At 37.7% G+C, this 25,188-nt stretch overlaps 1 protein-coding gene across 1 annotated transcript in view; it reads right to left on the minus strand.

Moving 5' to 3' along the window:
- Positions 1-24,827, minus strand: part of LOC102149580 (uncharacterized) — a 67,407-nt gene extending 42,580 nt beyond the window's left edge. Inside the window, 7 exon segments of the mRNA XM_070265490.1 lie at positions 90-137; positions 862-921; positions 11,638-11,963; positions 17,753-17,807; positions 24,341-24,463; positions 24,466-24,670; positions 24,780-24,827. Coding sequence (XP_070121591.1) covers positions 90-137; positions 862-921; positions 11,638-11,963; positions 17,753-17,807; positions 24,341-24,463; positions 24,466-24,670; positions 24,780-24,827 — 865 coding nt within the window.
- Between the last annotated feature and the right edge of the window lie 361 nt (positions 24,828-25,188).

Below are 25,188 nucleotides of genomic sequence, written 5' to 3' on the forward strand. Positions count from 1 at the left end.
TTAAGTCAGAGAAGTTTAAAAGTTAAGTTGTTCAGGAAGAAGAAAAATGCTATGGCATGACATACAGGGAAACATATAGAAAAACTTACTGTCCTCGTCTTTTACACAAGCTTCTATAGAATTAATAGCAGTGGCCTCTAGAAGAAATGAGAGAAACTGTTAGTCAGCTGCTCATGCCTATTATTTGACAATTGATATATACACATATATCACATATACACACATGTGTATATAAAATCTGTCAACAGAGAGACAGGGGAGATGTCATTAAAAATATGAGCCCAACCATTCCAGGAATACTTGGTCTCATCTACTATGAACCAGGGAGTTCAAAAGGTAATTCGATCTCGGGGCTGGCGCTGTGGCCGAGTGGTTAAGTTCGCGCACCCTGCTGCAGGCGACCCAGTGTTTCGTTGATTCGAATCCCGGGCGCGGACATGGCACTGCTCATCAAACCACGCTGCAGCAGCGTCCCACATGCCACAACTAGTAGGACCCACAGTGAAGAATATACAACTATGTACCGGGGGACTTTGGGGAGAAAAAGGAAAAAAATAAAATCTTTTAAAAATAAAAGGTAATTTGATCTGGAGGGAAAAAACTGCCATAGCATGGCAGGAAGGCAAACAGACACAAAATATGTTACTCTCTCTATATATAGTACAATAAAATATATGCATGTATAATAAGCAGCCTATAGACAAGAGAGACAGTCATTAAAAATATGAAAATTAGGAGCCTCACAATTCCAGGAATACCTGATCTTTTCTACTTTAAACCTGAGAAGTTCAAAAGTCACACTGATCATGAGGGAAAAATGCCTGTGGCATGACACCGAGGCAAACGCAGGCAATAACTTACTGCTTTCCTTTTTTGGATGAGCCTTTGTAGAATCAGTAGCAGTGAAAATTGAGGTGACAACTAGAAGAAAGGAGAGCAAGTTGTAGTCAATTATCCATGCCCACTATTCGACAGTGTGCGTTATCTGTCTATATGAGTATGGGCACACACACACATACTCACACATAGTCTGCTGACAGAGAGACCATCCTTAAAAATATGCACCCTACGATTCCAGAAATAATTCATCTGATTCTACGTAATTTAGTAGATCTTATTCAGCTATTATGCTTTTGCACAGGAAGATCTTGAACTTCATAAAGACTACATTTTTTTCTTCTTTATCACAAGTGGATGATCATATCCAAAACTATCTTATTTTCTTTCTGTATTCGCAGATCCTAGCACAGTGCCTGCCACAAAGGAGGTGTTGAAGAAATACCTGTCGAATGGAAAACTGGAGAGAAAATGTGACTACTGTACAGAGTTCAGTACGTACTGCTGAAATGAAGCATCGCTACCAAAATCAATTCACCAACTGTCAGAATCCACAACGGAATCTCACATTTGAAAGGACCTGGTTTAGGTAAATTTCCCACGAGAACAAATTTCCCATGAAAGGCATCGCATTAGGCATGCCTTTCCAGAGCATGTTATGATGTTTGTGGGCATGACAACAATATGAATAAAGCTCATAGCTATTGAGTGATTATTACTGCACCAGGCACTGTGTTAAATGTTTCACATGCATTTTCTCATTGAATGCTCCCGTCACACTGCAGTGAGTTGTATTTTGGAGTACTCCTTGTTGCAAATGAGGAAATAAGGTTGGGAGAGTAAGTAACTTGCCAAGCATCACAACAGTGATGGCAGAGACAGCATTCAAAGGATCACTGTGAGCAATTAAGTGAGATAAATCATGTGCAAAATACTTTTAAGAATAATCCATAGAAATAGAAAGTAATCTATAGAGAAACTTGATTCCACCATTGTGGGCACCAAAAAGGTCTTCTGTTCCAGATGTGCTAATACTCTTAGCAAAGTAACTTTTTATTACAGGAGGTCAGATGTCAGTGCAATTCTTTCCAAAGATAAAAAGACCCACACAGCCACATTTATAGTTCTATGAATATATAAAACATGAGGTGAGGCTTATGTACAATGCCAAAAAAAAAAAAAGAAGGCAAACTTACAAACATAAAAATTCTTTAAAGATAACTGACTGCAAGGATTATAGATGGTGGAGTAAGGAGACTCTGAACTCATCTCCTCCCACGAACACAAACAGTTTACAACTATTCTTGGAAAAATTCCCCTGGATAGAAAACTGAAAACTGGATAAAAAGAACCCCCACAACAAGGGACAGTCCTGACTAAGGCAGAAGAGGCAGAAATTCCTTATGGAGAGAAAAAAAAAAGCCACCTTCAGGAGCAGCGGAGTTTCTCAGCCGGCCTCACGGGTCCCACACTAAGGTCCACAGCCCTCCCTGGAGGAGTGAGGTCTTGAGCAGTGGTCAATACTGCTATAGGCATCCTTCAGACTGAGCAGAACTGAGATGAGGATCTTACTATCTGGCTTCACAGATTATTAACTGCAGCAGGGAATACCCCCAGAAAAGCTACCGGACAAAAGCCAAAAAGACCCGGGTCTTAAAGGGCCCATGCACAAACTCAACCGTCTCAGCAACCTAAAATCACTGGAGAGAAGGCTGACAGTCCTTTGGTGACAAGAGACTCACCTGGTGGGTTCTGGGTCCATCTCAGTGAGAGCAGAGACCTCTCCAGAGACTGAGACATTGGTGACGGCCATGGTTGTGACCTAGCCTATGCAAGCTGACACAGAACCTGGCAGACTCCATTGAAAGTCTTCCCCTGGCCTGTTAGCTCAGGGGTCTGCCACACCCACTAGAACACATATTTAATCCAGTTCAGCCAGGGCAGGCAGCCCGCCCTAGGCACTGGCCCCACCCAACAACAAGCCTTCAGGCTACTTGTCAGCCTACATTGACTGGGTGCCTTGATCCTCTACAGGCAGGGGAGTGTGTCCCACTCTGTGGGGAAGGGCCTGTGTGAGGACCAGGTGAACTGTGAGGGGCATTCGTGGAGAGGTGTGGGACTCTGCAGTGGGCTATCGGGGTTGCTCCCAGGGGTTAGGAAGTATGCGGGGACCAGAACTGTGTTGGCAGTGTGTCGGGCCCTGTGGGGGGTGAAGCTTATCAGTGGCAGAAAACCTGTGCTTCAGAAATAGCCATAAAAAAGGGGCTGGCCCCGTGGCCGAGTGGTTAAGTTCGCGCGCTCCGCTGCAGGCGGCCCAGTGTTTCGTTAGTTCAAATCCTGGGCGCGGACATGGCACTGCTCATCAGACCACACTGAGGCAGCCTCCCACATGCCACAACTAGAAGAACCCACAACGAAGAATACACAACTGTGTACCGGGGGGCTTTGGGGAGAAAAAGGAAAAAAAATAAAATCTTTAAAAAAAAAAGAAAAAAGAAATAGCCATAAAAAAGATCAGCCCCACCTTCCAAATCCTGAAACAATTGAGTGCCCCCATGCCTAGGGCCAGCCCCACTTAGCTGCACTTCTAAGAGAACTGACAACAGCCTTGTAAGCCTGAGGCCCATAGCAATTGTAAGCCCCTGAGCCCAGCAACCTGCAACACTGGGTACCTACCCAATTAATAGGAAAACTGCAACAGGAGTGTGCTGTTAGACCTTGTACCCAACAGTGCTGAGGCTCCCCAAACCAGATTCACAACAGCTGGCCAGGGAAGGAAAGACTAGACTCCCTGGGTACCTGCATTAAGCGCAACCCTGCCACAGCAGAAGGACGCAAGTAGCCCACAAAGCAGTCACTCCAGGATCATTTGGACTGCTTACGAGAGGGAAGCACAATGGTGAGCCTCAAAAGACATGTCCTACATAAAGCCACTTCTCCAAGATCAGGAGACATAGCCAACTCACCTAATACATAGATATAAGCACAGAGAAAGAAGCATAATGAGGAGACAAAGGAATACATTCCAACCAAGGGAACAGAACAAAACCCCAGAAAAAGGACTAAATGAAACAGAAATAAGCAACCTACCCAACAAAGAGTTCGAACAAAAATGCATAAAGACGCTCACAGAGGGGCTGGCCCCATGGCCGAGTGATTAAGTTTGCACACTCCACTGCAGGTGTCCCAGTGGTTCGCTGGTTTGAATCCTGGGTGCAGACATGGCACTGTTCATCAAACCATGCTGAGGCAGCGTCCCACATGCCACAACTAGTAGGACCCACAATGAAGAATATAAAACTATGTACTGGGGGGCTTTGGGGAGAAAAAGGGAACAAAAATAAAATCTTTAAAAAAAAATAAATAAAAAATAAAATAAACAAAGGTGCTCACAGATATTGGGAGAAGACTGGATGAATACAGTGAGCTCATCAACAAAGACCTAGAAAATATAACAAAGAACCAAGCAGAATTGAAGGATACAATGCTAGAAGTGAAAAAGTCACTACAGGGACATATTAGCAGAGTAGATGATACAGAAGAATGGATCAGCAAGCTAGACAAAAGACTAGAGGAAATCATCCAAGCTGAACAGAAAAAAAGAAAAAGAATGAAACAGAATGAGAACAGTCTAAGGGAACTCTGGGACAATACCAAGTGCACTAACGTTTGTATTATAGGTGTCCCAGAAAGAGAAGAGAGACAAACGGGAGGAAATTTATTTCAAGAAATAATAATTGAAAATTTTCCTAAACTAAGGAAGGAAACACCTCCAAGTACAGGAAGCACAGATGGCTCCAAACAAGATAAGCCCAAAGACTCCCACACCAAGACACATTATAATTTAAATGTCCAAAATGAAAGATAAAGAGAGAATCATAAAAGTGGCAAGAAAGGCAACAAGTGACATACAAAGGAACGCCCATGAGGCTATTAGCAGACTTCTCAGCCAAAACCCTACAGGTGAGAAGAGAATGGCATGACATATTTAAAGTGCTAAAAGGAAAAACCCTACCAAGCTAAGAATCCTCTATCCATCAAGGTTGTCATTGAGAATGAAAGGAGAGATAAAGAGCTTCCCAGACAAGCAAAAACTGAAGGAGTTTATCATCAAGAAACCAGTTCTACAAGAAATGCCGCAGGGACTTATTTAAGTGGGAAAGCGATGACAACAAATAGGGATAAAAAAATTATCAAGCAAAAATTATCACCCAAAAAACAGGTAATAAAATCACTGGTAAAGGTAAAAATATAGTAAAGGTAGCAGATCAATCACCTGTGAAGATAATATGAAGGTTAAATGACTAAAGTACTAAAATTACCTATTTCAATGATAAAAGGGTAATGGATAGACACACACAAAACAAGAGATTAGATATGATTTCAAAAACATAAAATGTGGGAGGAGGGTAGGGAAAAAGTAGAGCTTTTAGAAAGAGGTCGAGCTAAAGAGTATATCAACTCAATATAGACTGTTATATGCATAGAATATTATATAAGATCCTCATGGTAATCACAAATCAGAAACCTATAATGAGTAAACAAATAAGTAAGAAAGAGAAATCAAACATATTACTAAAGAAAACCATCAAACCACAAGGGAAGACAGCAAGAGAAAAAGAAAGGAACTGAGAAGAACTACTAAAATGCCCAGAAAAATAAAAGTAAAAAAATGACAATAAATACATATTTATCAACAGCTAACGTAATTGTTAATGGACTAAATGCTCCAATCAAAAGGTAAAGGGTGGCCAATTAGATAAAAAACAGATAAGACCCATTTGTATGCTACATACAAGAGACACACTTCAGACCTAAAGACACTCACAAACTGAAAGTGAAAGGATGGAAAAAGATATTCCATGCAAATGGCAAAGAAAAGAAAGCAGGGGTAGCAATACTGATATCACACAAAAAAGACTTTAAAAGAAAAACTGTAACAAGGGACAAAGAATGGCACCACATAATGATAAGGGGAACAATCCAACAAGAAGATATAATACTTGTAAATATCTATGCACCCAACATAGGAGCACCTAAATATATAAAGAATTTATTAACAGATATAAAAGGAGAAATAGGCAGTAACACAATAATAGTAGGGGACTTGAACACCCCACTTACACCAATGGATGGATCAGCCAAACTGAAGATCAAGAAGGAAACACTAGCCTTAAATGACACATTTGACCAGATGGACATAGTGGACATGTACAGAACATTCCATCCAAAAACCTCAGAATAGACATTCTTCTCAAATGCACATGCAACGTTCCTCGGATTGATCACATATTAGGCCACAAAACAAGTCTCAATAAATTTAAGAAGATCAAGATAATACCATGCATCTTTTCTGACAAGAAAGGTATGAAACTAGACATCAACTACAGGAAGAAAATCAGAAAAGCCACCAAAATGTGGAGATTAAAAAAAAATGCTACTGAACAATGATTGAGTCAATGAAGAAATCATAGGAGAAATCAAAAAATTCCTGGAGACAAATGAAAATGAAAATACAACGTGCCAAAATCTATGGGATACAGCAAAAGCAGTTCTAAGGGGGACGTTGATAGCAATTCAGGTCTACCTCAACAAACAAGAAAAATCCCAAATAAACAATCTAACACAGCATCTAAGGGTCTGGAAAAAGAAGAACAAACAAAGCACAAAATCAGCAGAAGGAAGGAAATAATAAGAATCAGAGCAGGAATAAATGAAATAGAGACTAAAAAAAAAAGTAGAAAAAATTAGTGAAATCAAGAGCTGGTTCTTTCAAAAGATAAACAAAATTGACAAAAACTTATCTAAACTCTCCAAGAAAAAAAGAGAGAGGTCTCAAATAAATAAAATCAGGAATTAAAGAGGAGAAATTATAACGGACTTCTCAGAAATACAAAAGATAATAAAAGAATACTATGAAAAGCTATATGGCAACAAATTGGATAATCTAGAAGAAATGGACAAATTCTTAGAAACATACAAACTTCCAAAACTCGACCAAGAAGGAGTAGATTATTTGAATAGACCAGTCATCAGTAAGGAAATAGAAACAGCAATCAAAAATCTCCCAAAAAATAAAAGTTCAGGACCTGATGGCTTCCTTGGTGAATTCTAGCAAACATTCAAAGAAGACTTAATACCTATCCTTCTCAAACTCTTCCAAAACATTGAAGAGGAGGGGAGGCTTCCTCACTCATTCTATGAAGCCAACGTTATCTTGATACCAAAACCAGACAAGGACAACACAAAAAAAAGAAATGTATAGGTCAATATCACTGATGAACATCGATGCAAACATCCTTGACAAAATACTAGCAAATCGAATACAGCAATGCAGTAAAAAGATCATACACCATCGTCAAGTGGATTCTATTCCAGGGATGCAGGGATGGTTCAACATTTGCAAATCTATAAACAGGATACACCACATTAACAAAATGAAGAATAAAAACCACATGATCATCTCAATAGATGCAGAGTAAGCATTTGACAAGATGCAGCATCCATTTATGATAAAAACTCTAAATAAAATGGGTATAGAAGAAAAATATCTCAACATAGTAAAGGCCATATATGACAAACCGACAGCAAATATCATTCTCAGTGAAGAAAAACTAAAAGCTATCCCTCTAAGAACAGGAACAAGACAAGGATGCCCACTTTCACCCCTCTTATTTAACATAGAATTGGAAGTCCCAGCCAGAGCAATCTGGCAAGAAAAAGAAATAAAAGGTATACATTTTGGAAAACAAGAAGTGAAACTGTCACTGTTTGCAGACGACATGATTTTATACCTAGAAAACCCTAAGGAATCCACTAAAAAACTTTAAGAAACAATAAATCAATACAGTTAAGTCACAGGATACAAAATCAACATACAAAAATCCATTGTGTTTCTATACACTAACAACGAGGCAGCCAAAAGAGAAATTAAGAATACAATCCCATTTACAATTGCAACAAAAAGAATAAAATACACAGGAATAAACTTAACCAAAGAGGTGAAAGATCCGTACACCAAAAACTATAAAAGATCGTTGAAAGAAATCGAAGAAGAAACAAAGAAATGGAAAGATATTCTGAGCTCTTGGATTGGATGAATTAGCATAGTTAAAATGTCCATACTTCCTAAAGCAATCTATAGATTTAAGGCAATCCCTATCAAACTTCTGACAACAATTTTCACAGAAATAGAACAAAGAATCCTAAAATTTATATGGAACAACAAAAGACCCCGAATAGCCAAAGGATCCCTGAGAAAAAAGAACAAAGCTGGAGGTATCACACTCCCTGATTTCAAAATATACTGCAAAGTTATAGCAATCAGAACAGCATGGTACTGGCACAAAAACAGACACACAGATCAATGGAACAGAAACAAGAGCCCAGAAATAAACCCACACATTTATGGACAGCTAATATTCGACAAGGGAGCCAAGAGCATACAATGGAGAAAGGAGCATCTCTTCAATAAGTGATGTTGGGAAAACTGGACAGCCACATGCAAAAGAATGAAAGTAGACCATTACCTTACACTATGCACAAAAATCAACTCAAAATGTTTTAAAGACTTGAATGTAAGACTCGAAACCATGAAACTTCTGAAAGAAAATACAGGCAGTACGTTCTTTGACAACAGTTTTAGCAGCATAATTTCAAGTACCATGTCTGACTGGACAAGGGAAACAAATGAAAAAATGAACTAATGGGACTACATCAAACTAAAAAGCTTCTTCACAGCAAAGGAAATCATCAACAAAACGAAAAGACAATCTAACAATTGGGAGAAGATATTTGCAAACCATATATCAGATAAGGGGTTAATATCCAAAATATAGGAAGAACTCATACAGCTCAACAACAAAACAACCAACAACCCAATTCCACACTGGGCAAAAGATCTGAACAGAGATTTCTCCAAAGAGGATATATGGATGGCCAACAGGCATATGAAAAGATGCTCAACATCATTAGCTATCAGGGAAATGCAAATCAAAACTACAATGAGGTATCACCTCACTCTGGTCAAAATGGCTATAGTTGAGAAGACAGGAAACAACAAGTGCTGGAGAGGATTTGGAGGGAAGGGAACCCTCGTCCACTGCTGGAGGGAGTGCAAACTGGTACAGACACTATGGAGAGCAGTATGGAGTTTACTCAGAAAATTAAGAATAGATCTACCATATGATCCAGCTATTCCAAAGAACTTGAAATAAAAAATTCATAAAGATATATGCACCCCTATGTTCACTGCAGCATTATTGACAATAGCCAAGACTTGGAAGCAACCTAGGTGCCCATCAAGGGACGAATGGATAAAGAAGGTGGTGTGTATATACACCATGGAATACTACTCAGTCATAACAAATGATGAAATCCAGCCATTTGTGACAACATGGATGGAACTTGAGGGTATTATGCTAAGTGAAATAAGTCAGAGGGAGAAAATCAAATACTGTATGATCTCACTCATAAGTAGACGGTAAAAACAGCAAGAAACAAACATATGGCAACGGAGATTGGGTTGGTGGTTACCACAGGGGAAGGGGGGGAGGGGGGAGGGCTAAAGGGGTGATTAGGCTCACATGTGGGGTGATGGACTATAATTAGTTTTGGGGAGGTGAACATGGTGTAATCTACACAGAATTCTAAATATATTGCAACGTATATCTGAAAGCTATATAATGTTATAATCCAATGTTACTGCAATAAAAAACATAAAGATAACTCCCTGTTGGACAGAGAAAACAGCTGAAATCATTGTTTTGGTTTATACATTTTCTACTATATGTGTTCTTGTAAACAAAGATATGGTTGTGATATGCAACTTTATGCACACAATGAACTCTTTTTTGGATGGCTATAAAACTGGGTTTGAGGTAGAGGATTTGAAATAAATTTCAAGAATGAAAATGTTAACATAGTCATGTCTGGATGTTAACATATCTTCAAGAACTGACTTTTAACATACCTTAAAATTCTTTCTTTTCCTTGACAGTGACTTATTCATTAAAACATAAATCAAAATCTCTTATGACCATGCATTGATTGATGTGAAAATACTATTGTAACACTTTTTCATAATAAAATCTGTGTCTGTATCCTAAGTTCTCTCTCTCAGCCAAAGTGGGTCAAAAACTTGGACCAGACTAGTTTTATCTTCTTCAAGATGACTTCATTGATTTTTGTTCCATGTTACATTCTTAGCTTGTATCAAAAACAAAAAACTTCCAAGAAACAGCGTTAGAAATTTGCTGTAGAATGACATTAGCAGAACTGTCCTCATTAGCTTTGATGCCCTGAGAAGCCCGTGGGAGACATCTGTCTCAGAAAATACATGCCAGGTAAACACATTATGAACTGGAACTTCTCTAGGATAATCATCACCGTTGAACTGAACCGTACCTCTTATTTTTCCTTAATGTCCAGAAAAATCACCACCTAATAGCACACTTCAACCCCCTGTTTATATTGAACTTGTGTTTTGCATATGTTGCTTTCCCTGTTCTTAGCCGTAGAAATAGCAAATTAGGGCTGCGGTTTCAACATTACGTTAGTGAGTTTTATGAAAGTATATTAAAAATAGAACATATACATAAATAAATATATCCATATTATGTTTTCAAAAAGCAAGTTTCTTCACTTAGAACATTTCCCTTGCTCTTCATCACGGCACAAGTGCTCGAACCTAATTTGATTACTGATGAAATTAAACATCCGAAAAGATAAAGACGGACTGAAGAACTTGGCACTGGTACACAGCAAAGGTCTTCATATGTTTTGCTCTGTGCTTGTTCCCCCACGGCTTCAAAAGGGCTTGTTAACCACAGGGAAAAGTACAAACTGATTCTTTCGGATTTAAAGGTGCTCTGGGGCCTTTGGTCTGTTGTGTTTACACCCAGGACTTTAAGTCCGGAGTCTAGAGGTTTACCAGACCACTGTCAGGTCTCCTTTGGGACACATTGCCTGAATGATGAGTGAACCTGAGTGATGGGAAAAGAATATATTCTTTTTACTGCAGTGCATTCTCCTCAGGACAGTAATTCATCCCAGTGTCCTCATCCATGCATCCCTTCCAGGCCAGTTCTGCAATAAATGTTGAACTGAATTTACCAATGGCAAGAAACACATTCATTACGTAGAGTGGAAGTATATGTGTACACGTTAGCCTCACCCGATCTTTAATTAGGAAAGTTTACCTTATGGTGATATATAAAATACAAATCAAGAAAATCTAAGACTATAGTAAAACTTCAACGGACAAATCATTGCATTTTTTCTTGTGCCACCATCTGACTCCACCAAATGAACACAATTTTCTCACCTAATGGCATTGTTTTGGGGTTGTGCTCTAAGTAGAGCAAGAGTAAAGTGACAGTGACACTGCTTGCTGAGTAGAACATTCATGAATGGCGTAGAACAGTTCTTATTTCCTGATCAAGATCGATCATCAAAAGTAGAATCTCTTTTCGAGCGTGTCTTGTGTGCTAAATTGTTAAGTGCTTTCATGAATGCTGCTTCCTTTAATCCAGCAACCACCCTAAAAAATATCACTGAGAACTTAGTATTTTGGTTGATGAAACTGAGGCTGAAAAAAGTTAAGGAATTTCTTTTTTAATGTTCCAAAGCCTATACTATTTCAATCCTTTGGGGAAATAGAGGAGATTTATGCTACCAATAAACGGAACGACATTTAAGAAAGATTTGTACTTGTTTGTTGTCCGTTAATACGTGACAGAAAAGGGGGGATATTCTCTTTGAAAAAAACTGTTCTGAGAGGTTATCTTTATATATACATACCTTTGTTCACTGAAGGAAAAAGAATCTCTTGGTCAACCCCTCCTTCATTATTCTCGTGTTGGACGATGCATTTATGTTCTTTATCCATTGACTTTCCAGTCACGGTCAGCCAGCTGAATTTCATGTAAGTGGTATCAGTCTCCATGGTATTTCCCTGCTGGGATTCCAGAATTCTATGGCCATTCTTTTCTGTCCAATAGATCTTAATAACCTCAGGGAAGAATTTCTCAAGAAGACAAAGATATGTTCCAGCCTTATGGAGGTTTACTTCAGCAATTGATGGAAGAAAAATGGTGGGCTTGGGGGAAATGTCTGCAGGAAGGCGTCTGCCTATGGGGGAAAACAGAATAGCATTTTATAAGCATCAGTAGAGAAGCACAAACACTGTGTGGTTTGGTACAACCTAGAGCATTGTAAGAGGAAGAAAAGCTGCCATTGAATTAGTGCTCACCATGGCCTTTCTTCCACCATAGTTTGGGAATATTTAATGTTCTTATTTTCAATGGGAAAAGAGGTTCCAGAGGTTATGTAACTTGCCCAGAGTCACAGTTGTTAAGTGGCAGAGGCTGGATTACAGCTTGGCCTTTGTTCTTTATCCACATGCTAAGATGGGGTATGACTTTTAACTGACCCATTTCAGGGCTTCTATCATTCATCAACACTCATATTTTTTTAAAATCTCTTATGTTCTATCATGGCGGAGCATGTTTTCAAGGTGGGTGGGTAGGAGACCAGGTAACTTTGATGATCTCTCTGCACATGAGAATGTCTGGTCCTTTCTGAAATACTTCGCTTTTGCCATCCCGTGAATTTTGTAACTTATGCTCTTTTGGCCGAATAACACTTTCTCGTGTTCTGCAACTCTGTGAAACCTCTCTCTTCATTTAACTGTTTCTGGAATGCACCATATTTGTCTTTTTTGCCATATAAATAAATATCAGGAGGAAATTTTCATTTTTTTAAAACACTGCACAGTCACTTGTTAATGGGAATCCATTTCCAAGAGGACTTGACAATCAGATTGACATTTTAGCTTCAAATGTGGATCCCATGACCAGTTCTAAGGTAATGGAGTTCTCCTGCTTGATGTCTAATTTTAGAAAATATCTCAATTTCACATCCGAACCCCCCCAGATTTTGAGTAGGGTAGTATTAAAGTTGCACCTCCAAGTTATATACAATACCTTGAATTTAGAAGCAAAATAGCAATATTTCCAAAACTCCCATTAAAAATTTATTACTTATTTTCTCAAATGCTATTATATTAATCTTATCAAGTAATACACTTGTCAGAATTTTGTTTCACTTTAGAATATGTTTACCAAAAGCAGATTTTTATTTGGAATTTCATGAAGTTAAAGCATGACTAAAAATACACCACATTTTGACTCTCAACGTCTCCTCCAAACTTTGTATCTAGACTAAAAGGCTGCTGAACTTTTTAGAGCTCCACTATTTTCTTTGTTTTAACCTGCTGAATAAAGTGTATATAAAATTGGTTTAATGTTAAACGCCACAGTTCTAGTCTCTTGCAGATATAATATCAAAATATATAACCAATCATCATAGTTTACAAAGGAATGTCACATGGATGTTGGAATGTTAGTTGATTGTACATTTATTGTTAATCTAATGATTGGAACTCTAAATACTGAAATTCTTTCCAATTTGATTTCCAATTGACACACAAAATTTTTAACATTCTCTGTGGGCTAGCTTGGAGCTATATAGTTTAATGGAGAATTTCTTAAGAAAAGGAGAATTAGATTTCTTATTTGAGAAGAAGAGAAAAAAAATTCTTGAGAAGTTCTGCCCGTGTATCAAAGCTCCTCATTTTTGTAGTAAATCAGTAACAAATGCTGAGGCATTTTTTCTTGCTATAAATACAATTAGGTCATCATGTGTTCATTTTAATTTTACACATCCTTTTAGTGTAAATTGTATTTTATTGATCGTGACAATAAGACAATATATTTCTCCAAACTTATGCTTTGTTTTTAATTTAAAATCATGTTATATAAAACAAGATTAATTTTTCAATCATACACTATATTTACATAATTTTAGTCTTTAGTCAATATATTAAAGAATCTGATTTTCATCTTAGGAAATATTGTTTCTTAATAAGAATGCTTAAGATTCATTATATTAAAGAAATTTATAATCAAATGATGAATTGGAAAATTTGTGTGTGATCACCCACTATTCTTACCTCTTGTCCTTTTTCTTTTCCTAGATTCTTTGTTTCATTCTTTTCAGGGTAAAATGAATTTCCCATTTCGATTACCTTCTCAATGTAATAATTAACTGAGCATTAAATAGTGTACTTGTGAATATATGGTTAGTGCCTATATTTTAAATAATTATAGTACATGTTTTTTCTTTAAACATTCCTTGTTTTTGTTTTTGTTCTGTTTTGTTTTGAGGAAGATTAGCCCTGAGCTAACTGCTGCCAATCCGCCTCTTTTTGCTGAGGAAGACTGGCCCTGAGCTGACACTCGTGCCCATCTTCCTCTACTTTATATATGGGATGCCTACCACAGCATGGCTGGCCAAGCAGTGCCATGTCCACACCGGGGATCTGAACTGGCGAACCCCGGGCCGCCGAAGGAGAACCTGCGCACTTAACAGCAGACCGGTCCCTAAACATTCCTTTGAAACCTTTGGGCTTATCTCGGCTTTTGATATGCCTTCCTCACTGAGCTTACTCTTTTCTAGCCTTTAATTTAAAATGAGACAGATGCAGTTCTCCCATTCACTTGCACACTTAGAGGGCATTGCAGGGTTATTAACTGGCCTAACTCCAATATTGTTGGTTCTCAGGAAATAGGGAGGGCCAAGGAAAGGGAGAGAGACGGGGGAACCGTCAGTGGAGCAGTCAGAACACACACAGTATTTATCGATTAACTTTGCTGTCCTACATAGGCACAGTTCATGGTGTGCCCAAAAATTACAATGGTAACATCAAAGATCACTGATCCCAAATCACCATAGAATATGTAATAATAATACAAAAAGTGTGAAATATTGTGAGAATTTCCAAAATGTGACACAGAGAAACAACGTGAGCAAATGCTTTGAGAAAAATGGCCCTGGTAGACTTGCTCAAGGCAGGGATGCCAGACACCTTCTATTTTTGAAAATTGCAATATCTACAAAGTGCAATAAAGCAGAGCACGATAAAATGAGGTACACCTGTACTTCTGTATTTGATTTTAGGTCTTCTCAAATAGATTGCAGAAATAGGCAATTTAAATAAATGACAAATAATTTATGCATTACATCTTGTTTCTTTTTCTCCCCAGTGGCTGATAGTTTAATAAGGTCTTACTTGAAGATGACATGAGAGCTGGGAGAATATGTTTGCAAATCCCAGCAGTGTCATATAGACACAAAACAGGCAGAATTCAAACAGACTGAAAGTACAGAACATAAGTTCAAGTTTTCGGTCCCAAAACTTTCCCTCAGAAATCAGGGGTCACCTTATGTTTCATTTCTTGTGCCACCTCTCATATTAAAAGATGCTCTTCTAATACTCGGTTGTGATAAAAAAAATACTACTTCAACAAGACCTCCACCTGAAATGAACACAATTAGCACTAGCTTTGGAGCTAGCACTGGTGAAAGAAAATGAAGAAATTTACCATGGATTGGATAAATACTACTTGGGCACAATGTTTCCACAGTTTATGCTTATGCTGCACATTTATAGAATAACAATAATGAAATAATGATTTCCCTTATTTTATAAATGGATAGTTGCCTCTTTGGATGAAATATCCAATGACATCACCCCACCGGGATCCCAAAACAGACACTCAGACCCTGAGATGACCTAGAAAATTGTTCTAAGCTACATGTTGCAGATGCATGTGAAGAGCCCAAACAGAATTTTTAATGCAGTGTGAGGGCAAAAAGAGTAATATTTCTCAACTGATATTTGCATCGATATAATTTTTGACTTGGAGCTATAATCCAAATAAGAAATTAAATATTGTAAGTGGATATTTGACTTCTAGCTATGTCACTATAAATTAATACATTCAAGTTGCAAACCCTCCCTTTTATTACCTCCAGATATTTCTACTGGAAAATGAGAGACCACCTTCTATTCAGGCTCATAATATTTAAGATAATGCTTCTTATAATCTAATCATTTTTAGAAGCAAGCAATAATTAGTCTTATAAATTGAAAGTTTTTTCCAAATACTGACCATATGCTCTAATGTGACCTGTAGACTAGAGAGTAATTAATACACTTATCTGTACTCCTGATTTCATAAGGAAGTCCAATGGTGGTAATTTGAAGCCTGGAGAATTGACATTTTTATGCCTGACCATGGTGGTAATTTCCATATTTAATTTCACTTAATACTCACAACATTCACTTGAGAGGGTTGTTGCATAGATTGAATGAATGGATGGAAATATAGAAAAATGTTAACAGAGATACATGTTGATCTAAAATTTTAATCTTTTCTTTCTTATTCACATTTTCCAACATTTTTCATAATGAGCAAGTATTATTTTTATAATTTTAGTAGAGCAATAAGGAGTGAATCACAATTTATTTGCCAAAGGATGACTATACAGAAAATGGTGGGCCCAAAATGAAAGTTCCTATTTTTCCCTGCACCAGATTCTCCTAAAAATCATTTCTCAGCACATGCATGAATTATATCTGTGCCACCATTATTTAATTTGATAGCTACAATTTCTGTTGAATAAGTAGTAAGTTTGGAAAAAAAGGACTAGAAAGTTGCTTTTTAGTCTTGGAATTCTTTCTGTATTTGATCACAACCACTAAAGAAAACAAAATATATTATTTCCTTCAGTGTCCTATCAACTTTGTGATAACTCTTTGAAAACCGTCATTTCAATTCATCTAACAGGCTAAGAATGTCCTTGTGAGATATTCTTCTTCATTCAGGCAAAAGTTCATCTTTAAGGCTAATGAGGACTGAACAAACTTATCAGGCTGAACTTAGAAGAAAAAAAAAACCCATCTTGTGAAATTCTTGAATATAGTCGCCCAAGTTAAGTATCTTATACTTGATATTATTTAGCATCCTCTGACCAAATGACAAGCTTAGTAATTTTTGTTCATTTTGTCCCGTTGGTTATTTTTGGAATCAAATAAAGAAAATGTCTAAACTTCATTACAAATTTTTAAAAACTGAAATCCCAAATGGACCTAACATCTCTACCTCTTCGGAACTCAAAATTTGTGTAACTAGTTAACTCCTTGTTAATGTCCTCCTTGTTACGTCAGGCAGAGAACGGCCTCCCAGGACCCGGTTGGAGTTGAATACTTATCCGCTAGACTAGAAGTTTTTGGAATACTGGGACTTGTTCTATGTTTATCTTCTTCCCCCATTTATCTCCAGTAACTGGCACAGAAACTGTCTTCGATAAGGTTTGCTGACAAAATGAATGAGCAAATGAGGATGTAAAACCATGCAGACCCTTTTCATGGACTTTGGAGCTGCAATGGCTATTGAGATTACAAATTCCCTTAAACTGGCCCATCTCTAGGCAATTCATCAAGAGTTGTGACAGCATAAATTTTGACAGATCTCAGCCTACCTCCACAAAGCTACAGTAATAAGTGAAATTTCCCGATGTTCTATAGTTGTTTACTTTAAGAATTAATGTTCTGCATTGCTGTTAGGGATGAGATGAAAACCGGTAACATAGGTTTGCAGCTTATACTGAGAAAGGAGCACTATGTTTTATCTCAATATATGGAGAAGAGGTAATTAATCAAGGTGTCTCTCACCTAAAAGATGATATGCAAGAAAACTATCTTGAACCAAGAACTTGTACCAATGCTTTACAGATATGGTTCAAGAAATATCTTATTTTCTAGCATGATTCTATTCTTTTCATGTGTGTATCCTAAAACTATAATCTCAATCTGCTTACAAGCACACAGGTGAGCAAACCATTTATGAAGTAGTTTGTTTTCCTCTACAGTGACTAGTAGCTTCAAACTTGCTGTTCAAATGCTGAGACCAAGTATATGACAGTAAGATAAGAGCAATCCTAGATAGATTTTTTTCTAAAAAGCATCTACCAGTTTTTCATTACTAGAGTAAAAATAGAAAAAATTTACTTACCAGAGGGAGTTACCACGAGCTTTGTCCCTTCTCCAAATTTCTTGATCCAGCCTAACCTATCACACTGGTTACAGCTTCTACAAAAACTCAGCCTCCTCCTAAGCTTCATGATGTAACTAACAGTTAAAAAACTGTGTACTGCCAATCGGATCTTTTGGGTTCCTTTAGATGTCCTTGAACATAAATTGTGTGGCATCAGATATTTTATAAGTTTTCCACAGATAAATTGACACAAACATCTGTTTTCCAACAAGGTACTACTCATTGAAAAGCACTGATGGAATATGGAAAGAAGAAGAGCAGAAAAAGAAGAGATCAGGCCCAAATGGTCAACCAACTACATTTCTCAATTACTAGGAAAAGCAATCAGAGAATTAAAATTTTTTTTTAATTTCCAGGTGTTCAATTGTGTTGAAACTGTTCAGAGATTACATCAAAGGAAAGGCCCTTTTGTTCTCACAAACACCAGAGTTGCTTCGTTAGCAATTTGGGAATGTATTTCTGAAAGGAAGAAACTCTTCAGTAACTGAAATGGAAATATGCCAATACAAATATGCTTGAGAACTGTGAACAAATTTCTGCCTTTTTAACAAAACTGCTTTTTCTATTTGGCAACGTGATTCTTTACCCAGCAATGCCAAATGAGAAAATTGTTTCTGTGACACTACTTTTCATGGTATAAAAGAACAAATTTCTGGAATTCTATCTCCTATGCAATAATAGATTATTTATTTAAACTAAAATTTGAAATAACCTCAAGCATCTTTTTGGTCACAGAATGTGAAACTAGAAATCAGCTGTAAGAAGAAACTGGAAAAGTCACTAATGTGGTAGTGAATAACTACTGGATCAATGACAAAATCTAAGGAGAAATAAACAAATACCTAAATTCAAATGAAAATGAAACACAACCTACCGAAATCTATGGAATGCAGTAAAAGTGGTACTCAGAGGAAAGTGTCTAGCAATGGAGGCCTACTGAAAAAACAAGAAAAATCTCAAATAAACGCTTTAACAATACATCTAAAGGAAATAGAAAAAGGACAGCAAATGAAATGAAAAATGAATAGAAGGAAAAAAATAATAAAAATCAGAGTAGAAATAAATGAGGTAGACTGAAAAGAAAATGGAAAGGATTAATGAAACTAAGAGCTGGTTCTTTGAAAAGGTAAATAAAATTGACATAACTTTACTGGGCTGACTAAGGAAAAAAGGGAGAAGGCTCAAATGATTAAAATAAGAAATGAAAGAGGAGAAATTACAACAGATACCTCAGAAATACAAAAGTTTATAAGAGAATACTCTGAAAAGGTATATGCAAACACATTGGATAACCTAGAAGAAACGGATAAATTCCCAGAATCATATAACTTTCCAAACTAAAGCAAGAATAAATGAAGAGTCTGAATGGACCAATCACTTGCAAAGAGATTGAAACAACAATCAAAAACCCTCAAAAATAAGAAAGTTCAGGCCCAGATGAGTTCTCCCGTGAATTCTACCAAACATTCAAAGAATATTTAATACCTATCCTTCTGAAACTTTCCCAACTATTGAAGAGAAGGCAGTGCTTACTAACTCAATTTAGAAGCTCAACATTACCCTGATACCAAACACAGACAAGGACAACACACACACGAAAAAGATTACAGGCCAATATTGCTGACAAACATACATGCAAAAATCCTCAACAATATATTAGCAGATTGAATAAAACAATACATTAAAAGGATCATGCATCACAATAAAGTGGAATTTCTTCCAGGGATGTCAGGATAGTTCAACATCCACAAATCAATCAAGGTGAGGCATCACATCAATAAAAATCACAAAATAAAGTAAATGAAGAACAAAAGTCACATGAACTCTCAATAGATGCAGAGAAAGCATTTGTCAAGATTCACCATCCATTTATGGTGAAAACTCTCAATAAAATGGGTATAGAATGAAAATACCTCAACATAACAAAGGTCATATATGACAAAGCCACAACTAACCTCATATTCAATTGTGGAAACCTGAAATCTATCCCCCAAGAACAGGAACACGATGAGGATGCCCACATTTGCTGCTCTTATTCAAGATAGTATTGGAAATCCTGACCAGAGCTATTAGACAAGAAAAGGAAATAATCAGTACCCAAATTCTAAAGGAAGAAGTAAAATGTCACTATCTGTGGAAGACATAGATTTATGTATACAAAACCTTAACATTCCACAGAAAAACTATCAGAAACAATAAATGAAAACAGTAGAGTTGTAGGGCACAAAATCAACATATAAAAATCAGTTGTGTTTCTGTACCTTAACAATTAACTAGCAGAAAGGAAATAGAGAATACAATTCCATTTACAATTGCAGCAAAAAAAATAAAATACTTGGGAATAAATGTAACCAATGAAGTGAAAGACCTGTGCACTGAGTACTATAAGACATTGTTGAAAGAAATTGCAGAAGACACCAAGAAATAGAGAGCTATTCTGTGTTCATGCATTAGCGGAATTAACATACCTAAAATGCCCATGTCACCTAAAACAATATACAGATCCAATGCAATCTCAATCAGAATCTCCATGAAATTTTTCACAGAAATAGAACAAAGAGTCCTAAAATATACATAGGAGAACAGAAGACCCCAAATAGCCAAAGCAAGCTTGAAAAAAAAGAACAAAGGTAGAGGTATAGCACTCCTGAATTCAAAATATACTACAAAGCTATAGTAATCAAAACAGCACGGGACTGGCAGAAAAACAGACGCATAGATCAATGGAACAGAACTGAGAGCCCAGAAATACAACCGCACATCTATGGACAGCTAATCTTTGACAAAGAAGCCAAGAACGGAAAATGGAGATAAAAAAGTCTCTTCAGAAAGTGGTATTGGGCAAACTGGACAGGCACAAGCAAAGAAATGAAAGTAGACCATTATCCTACAGCATATGCAAAAATTAACTCAAAATGGTTTAAAGACTTAAATGCAAGACCTGAAGCCATAAAACGTCTAGAAGAAAACATAAGCAGTACACTCTTTGACATCCGTGTTGGCAGTATCTTTTTGAATCCTGAGTCTCCTCAGGAAAGGAAAACCAAAGAAAACATATACAAATGGGACTACATCAAACTGAAAAGCTTCTGCACTGTAAAGGAAGCCATCAACACAACAAAAAGACAACCTACAAACTGGGAGAGAATTTTTGCAAAACAGAAATCAGATAAGGGGTTAATTTCCAAAATATACAAAGAACTCATACAACTCAACAATAAAAAAATGAACTGTTTCAAAGAATGGGCAGAGGATATGAACAGACATTTTTCAAATAAGATATACAGGTGGCCAAAAGGCACATGAAAAGATGTTCAACATTGCTAATTATTAGGGAGATGCAAGTCAAAACTAGCATGAGATATCATCTCACACCATCAGATTGGCTGTTATTAAAAAGATAGCAAACAACAAGTGTTGGAGAGGATGTGGAGAAAAGGGAACACTTGTACATTGCTAGAGGGAATGCAAACTGGGGCAGCCAGTATAGGAAACGCTATGGAGATTTCTCAAAGATTAAATGTAGTAATATCCAACAATCCATCTATTCCACATCTCGGTATTAACACAAAGAACACAGAAACACTAATTCGAAAGGATACATGCACCCCTATATTCATTTCAACATTATTCATAACAGATAAGACTTGGAAGCAACCCAAGTGCCAATAAATAGATAAGGAAGACATGGTATATGTGCACAATGGAATACCATTCAGCCACAAAAAGGATGAAATCATGCCATTTGTGACAACATGGCTGGACTTGGAGGGTATTACACTAAGGGAAAAAGTCAGAGAAAGACAAATGCAGTATGATTTCACTCATATGTTGAAGATAAACAAACAAACTAACACATAGATATAAGAATAGAGTGGTAGTTACCCTAGGGGACAGGAGTGGAGGAGACAAAGCGGCTAAGGGGGAACAGATATATGGTGACAGATGGAAACTAGATGTTTGGGGGTGAACACGATGTGGTCTATAGAAAAGCCGAACTACAATGATGTACATTTTCAATTTACATAAAGTTATAAACCAATGTGACCTCAATAAAATAACAAAAATAATAAAAAATAAATCTCAGTAAATGGCAAAAAAAAAGAGAACCAAGTATTTTTACCATTCTGTGTAAAACTTCATATCTGTGCAAGATAGAGAAAAAGAGATTTTCAAGTCCAACAAACCATCCTGACCACACCAACGATGAACTTTGCCTCTAACTTGGCAGACAGGATCAGTAGGAATCAGATCAGAAAACAAATTTTATTTTGTAAAAAAGACAAAAGTTGTTGGAGAAAAGGAGAAAAAAAGTGGTCAAGACACAGCCCATTACAGGTCTTTCTAGTCACCAAATTTCACATGTGGTCTCTAAGTGCTCAATAATATGCAGACAGTTTTAATATTTTGAAATATGTGATTACATTTTTAAAATAAAATTCAGAAGTGACAATTTTTTTCTATTAGACAATTTTAGCTCTACAGAAATGACAGAGAAAAGAATATGGATGATCCTAAGGTCCAGAGATGACCACTCCAAAGTTGTACCCTTTCCTTTGAACCCGTTCACAAGAGCTGAAACAAGAGCTCCCAAAACAAAAGAGTCAACATGGATTTCAGGGGGGCCTCACCATTGTTGGAAATGGGATTTTTTACAAGATGACTCCTAGATTAAGACCTCACTTTCACACAGTACTAGTATGGGGAGTTGGGTGATAGATATGTTATATGAAAATAAGGGTTTTGAAGAATTTCTTCAATTTTCTTCAGCCTTCATTAGACAATATACTGTTGCTTCTATTACTCAGAGTCATTGTGTGTCACTCACTCCAGCTCTGAAGGAAAATAAATTGAGCCAAAATCATGAGGATCTTTCAGGCATCCAAGTACACAAATCCCCCACCCACAACGTAACTTGAGCACCACAATAAGAATCAACATATTCATCTCAATTCCACAGACATAACTGAGGCCCCACAATATTTGGTGCTGTACATTCTAGTGGATGCTTTCTATGTTTCCATGAATCAACAATTTAAACCACCATTCAAATGGCAAATGTCCACTTAAGACAGGGCTGGTTTCCTCTGGCTGGTTTGCCTTTGTTGGGTGTGGTCAATGTGTCCTTGGGGGAGCTACCTCAGCTTAAAGGAGAAGGGCGGGAGGAGGAAATGACTCCAAATGTGGACTTGCTTTTCCCACAGTAGAGGTGGTTTGCTCCAAGCACCAGGCCACTGTCCTCCCCAATTTGTGTAAGTCAAGGGGACTATAGAATCGTGATTGAAAACCTAGATTTAAATTGATTTGGGATGACTATTCACAGGAGCCTCTTCGTATCTAGCTAGTCTCTCTTCAATTAAATTGTAATAGTCAACCACACTACGACAGTTGTGGTACTGAGCTCCGGTATACAAACCTGTGTGGGTCATATGTGGGTGTGTATGTGTGTGTGTGTATGTATGTGTGCGTGTTCCTGTATGAGTATGTATGCTAGTTGTTGTTTTGTTTGTTTGCTTTATATCTGCTGACATTACTGAGCTCTCACAATATGCCATGCACTGGACCAAGCCCTTAGTGTGCATCATCTCAGGAACCCTCACAACAGCCCACGAGGTAACTACAGGACCTCTGTTGTACAGGTGAGGAGATGGACTAGAGAAGCTATCGGCCTGACACACAGCTAGTAAGTGTCAGAGCCCAGGTCAGACCTGGAGCTCTCTATACCAGAGGCCTGGGTCCTAAACACTTTGCTTTACCATATGTGTAGCCAGATAATGGCAGCCCAGCAGGAGAAGGGGGCTCTGCAGGAGCAACCTGCAGCCTTGACAGAGCAGATGAGACTTGAAATGTCTGCTGTGCACAGTGCCTGGCTCACAGGAGTCAATCAAACTCTCACTGTTAGGTGAATGGAATCTTAAGCCAGAAAATGAGCTACTCCTCAAACTCCAACCCAAAGTAGACTTTGATTCAGACTCATTAAGTAGCAGTGCTTATAAACTTTTCACAAAATCAAATATCACCACTCCAGGGCATGCATCTGATATATTATCATTGTAGGCAGCCCTGCTTGTAGTCAGATCATGCTGTGTTTGATATGTTTTAGCCTCTGGGAAAATTTAATCTAATATCCATTTAATCTAATATCCAGTTTTTTAATCAAAGCAGAAAGGTGGATTAGAAAAAATTAATCTCATGCAAATTGACTAGTACAAAAGAAGTCACAGAAATTACGTGTCATACCCATCTTGGTGGAAAATAAAATACAGTGGAGGATGTTGACCCAGATGAATAAACTTGGGTGCCATGGGAAAGCCTGTTAGGGAGAGCAGATTTTTGAAAACACGAGAGTGATCATTTGCAACTACATACACAAAGCTTCCTCTTGGATAAAACATAGAATTTAGCAACTCCATACACATATTTGCCCATATGTTCATTTATCTAGAAAACTGTACAAAAGCACACAGGTGGTAATCGTGCTTTTCCATTTATAGTAGCGAATGGAGAACCACTGAACACTTACTGACTGACGTGGCTCTAACGTCTGCCGCTGTGCACCCCACAGAAGGCACAATAGTAGGTGGCCGAGTCTTCTTTCCCTGCATGGTGAACGGTGAGGGTAGATGCAGAAGTTTCAGGTATCTTTTCTACCTTGAATTTCCCAATGGAACGCCTGACTCCATCCTGACAGTGTTGTCAGATGAAACGTGCAGCAGGGGCTGCAGGGCTGGACCAGGGCTTTCCTCATACCAATATATGGATGTCGTAGAAATTGTTACACCAGATACCACACATTCCAGGTGGGCTGTTTTTGACAGCCTTTTAGTACTGGAACGTTGAGGTTGGTCTAGATGACCTGTACCATACACACACTGAAAAATAAAGAAAGGAGAAGAGTAATGAGCAAAAACTCAGAAATTTTTAAAAATTACAAAATTAGAGAATATCTGTCATAAGGGAATTGGGGGAGGAAAACAACTTACAAGCTCCAAGGACTGAGAGAGGTAATGCTTGGAAGAGTGACAGCATGTCTGAATGAACTTTCCTCTCCTCCAGGGCAGCCTGCAACCCCTGCTGAGAAGAGTCTCAGACCATGTGGCTTGGCTGAGTGCACCAAGCCAAATCTCCCACTGGGGACGGTGAGCACGGCTCCCCCGCCTCATTGTGAAGGAGCGTCCTCACCACTGTTAGCACATCCACTCTATGTGAAGACAGCAGAGCAAGGTCCTCCACCTTAGATCAGACCACATGATACAGACGGCCACCACAGAACTCTGAGAGGACTCAATTACCCAAAGAGTATTCCTGAAGCTCCCACTATGTGGGAGCATTATGCTAAGTTTCTTGGGTGTAATAAAGATGCAATGATATGACACCTAACCATGGAGAG

This window comes from Equus caballus, chromosome 4, assembly GCF_041296265.1.
Source record: "Equus caballus isolate H_3958 breed thoroughbred chromosome 4, TB-T2T, whole genome shotgun sequence".
Lineage (NCBI taxonomy): Eukaryota > Metazoa > Chordata > Mammalia > Perissodactyla > Equidae > Equus > Equus caballus.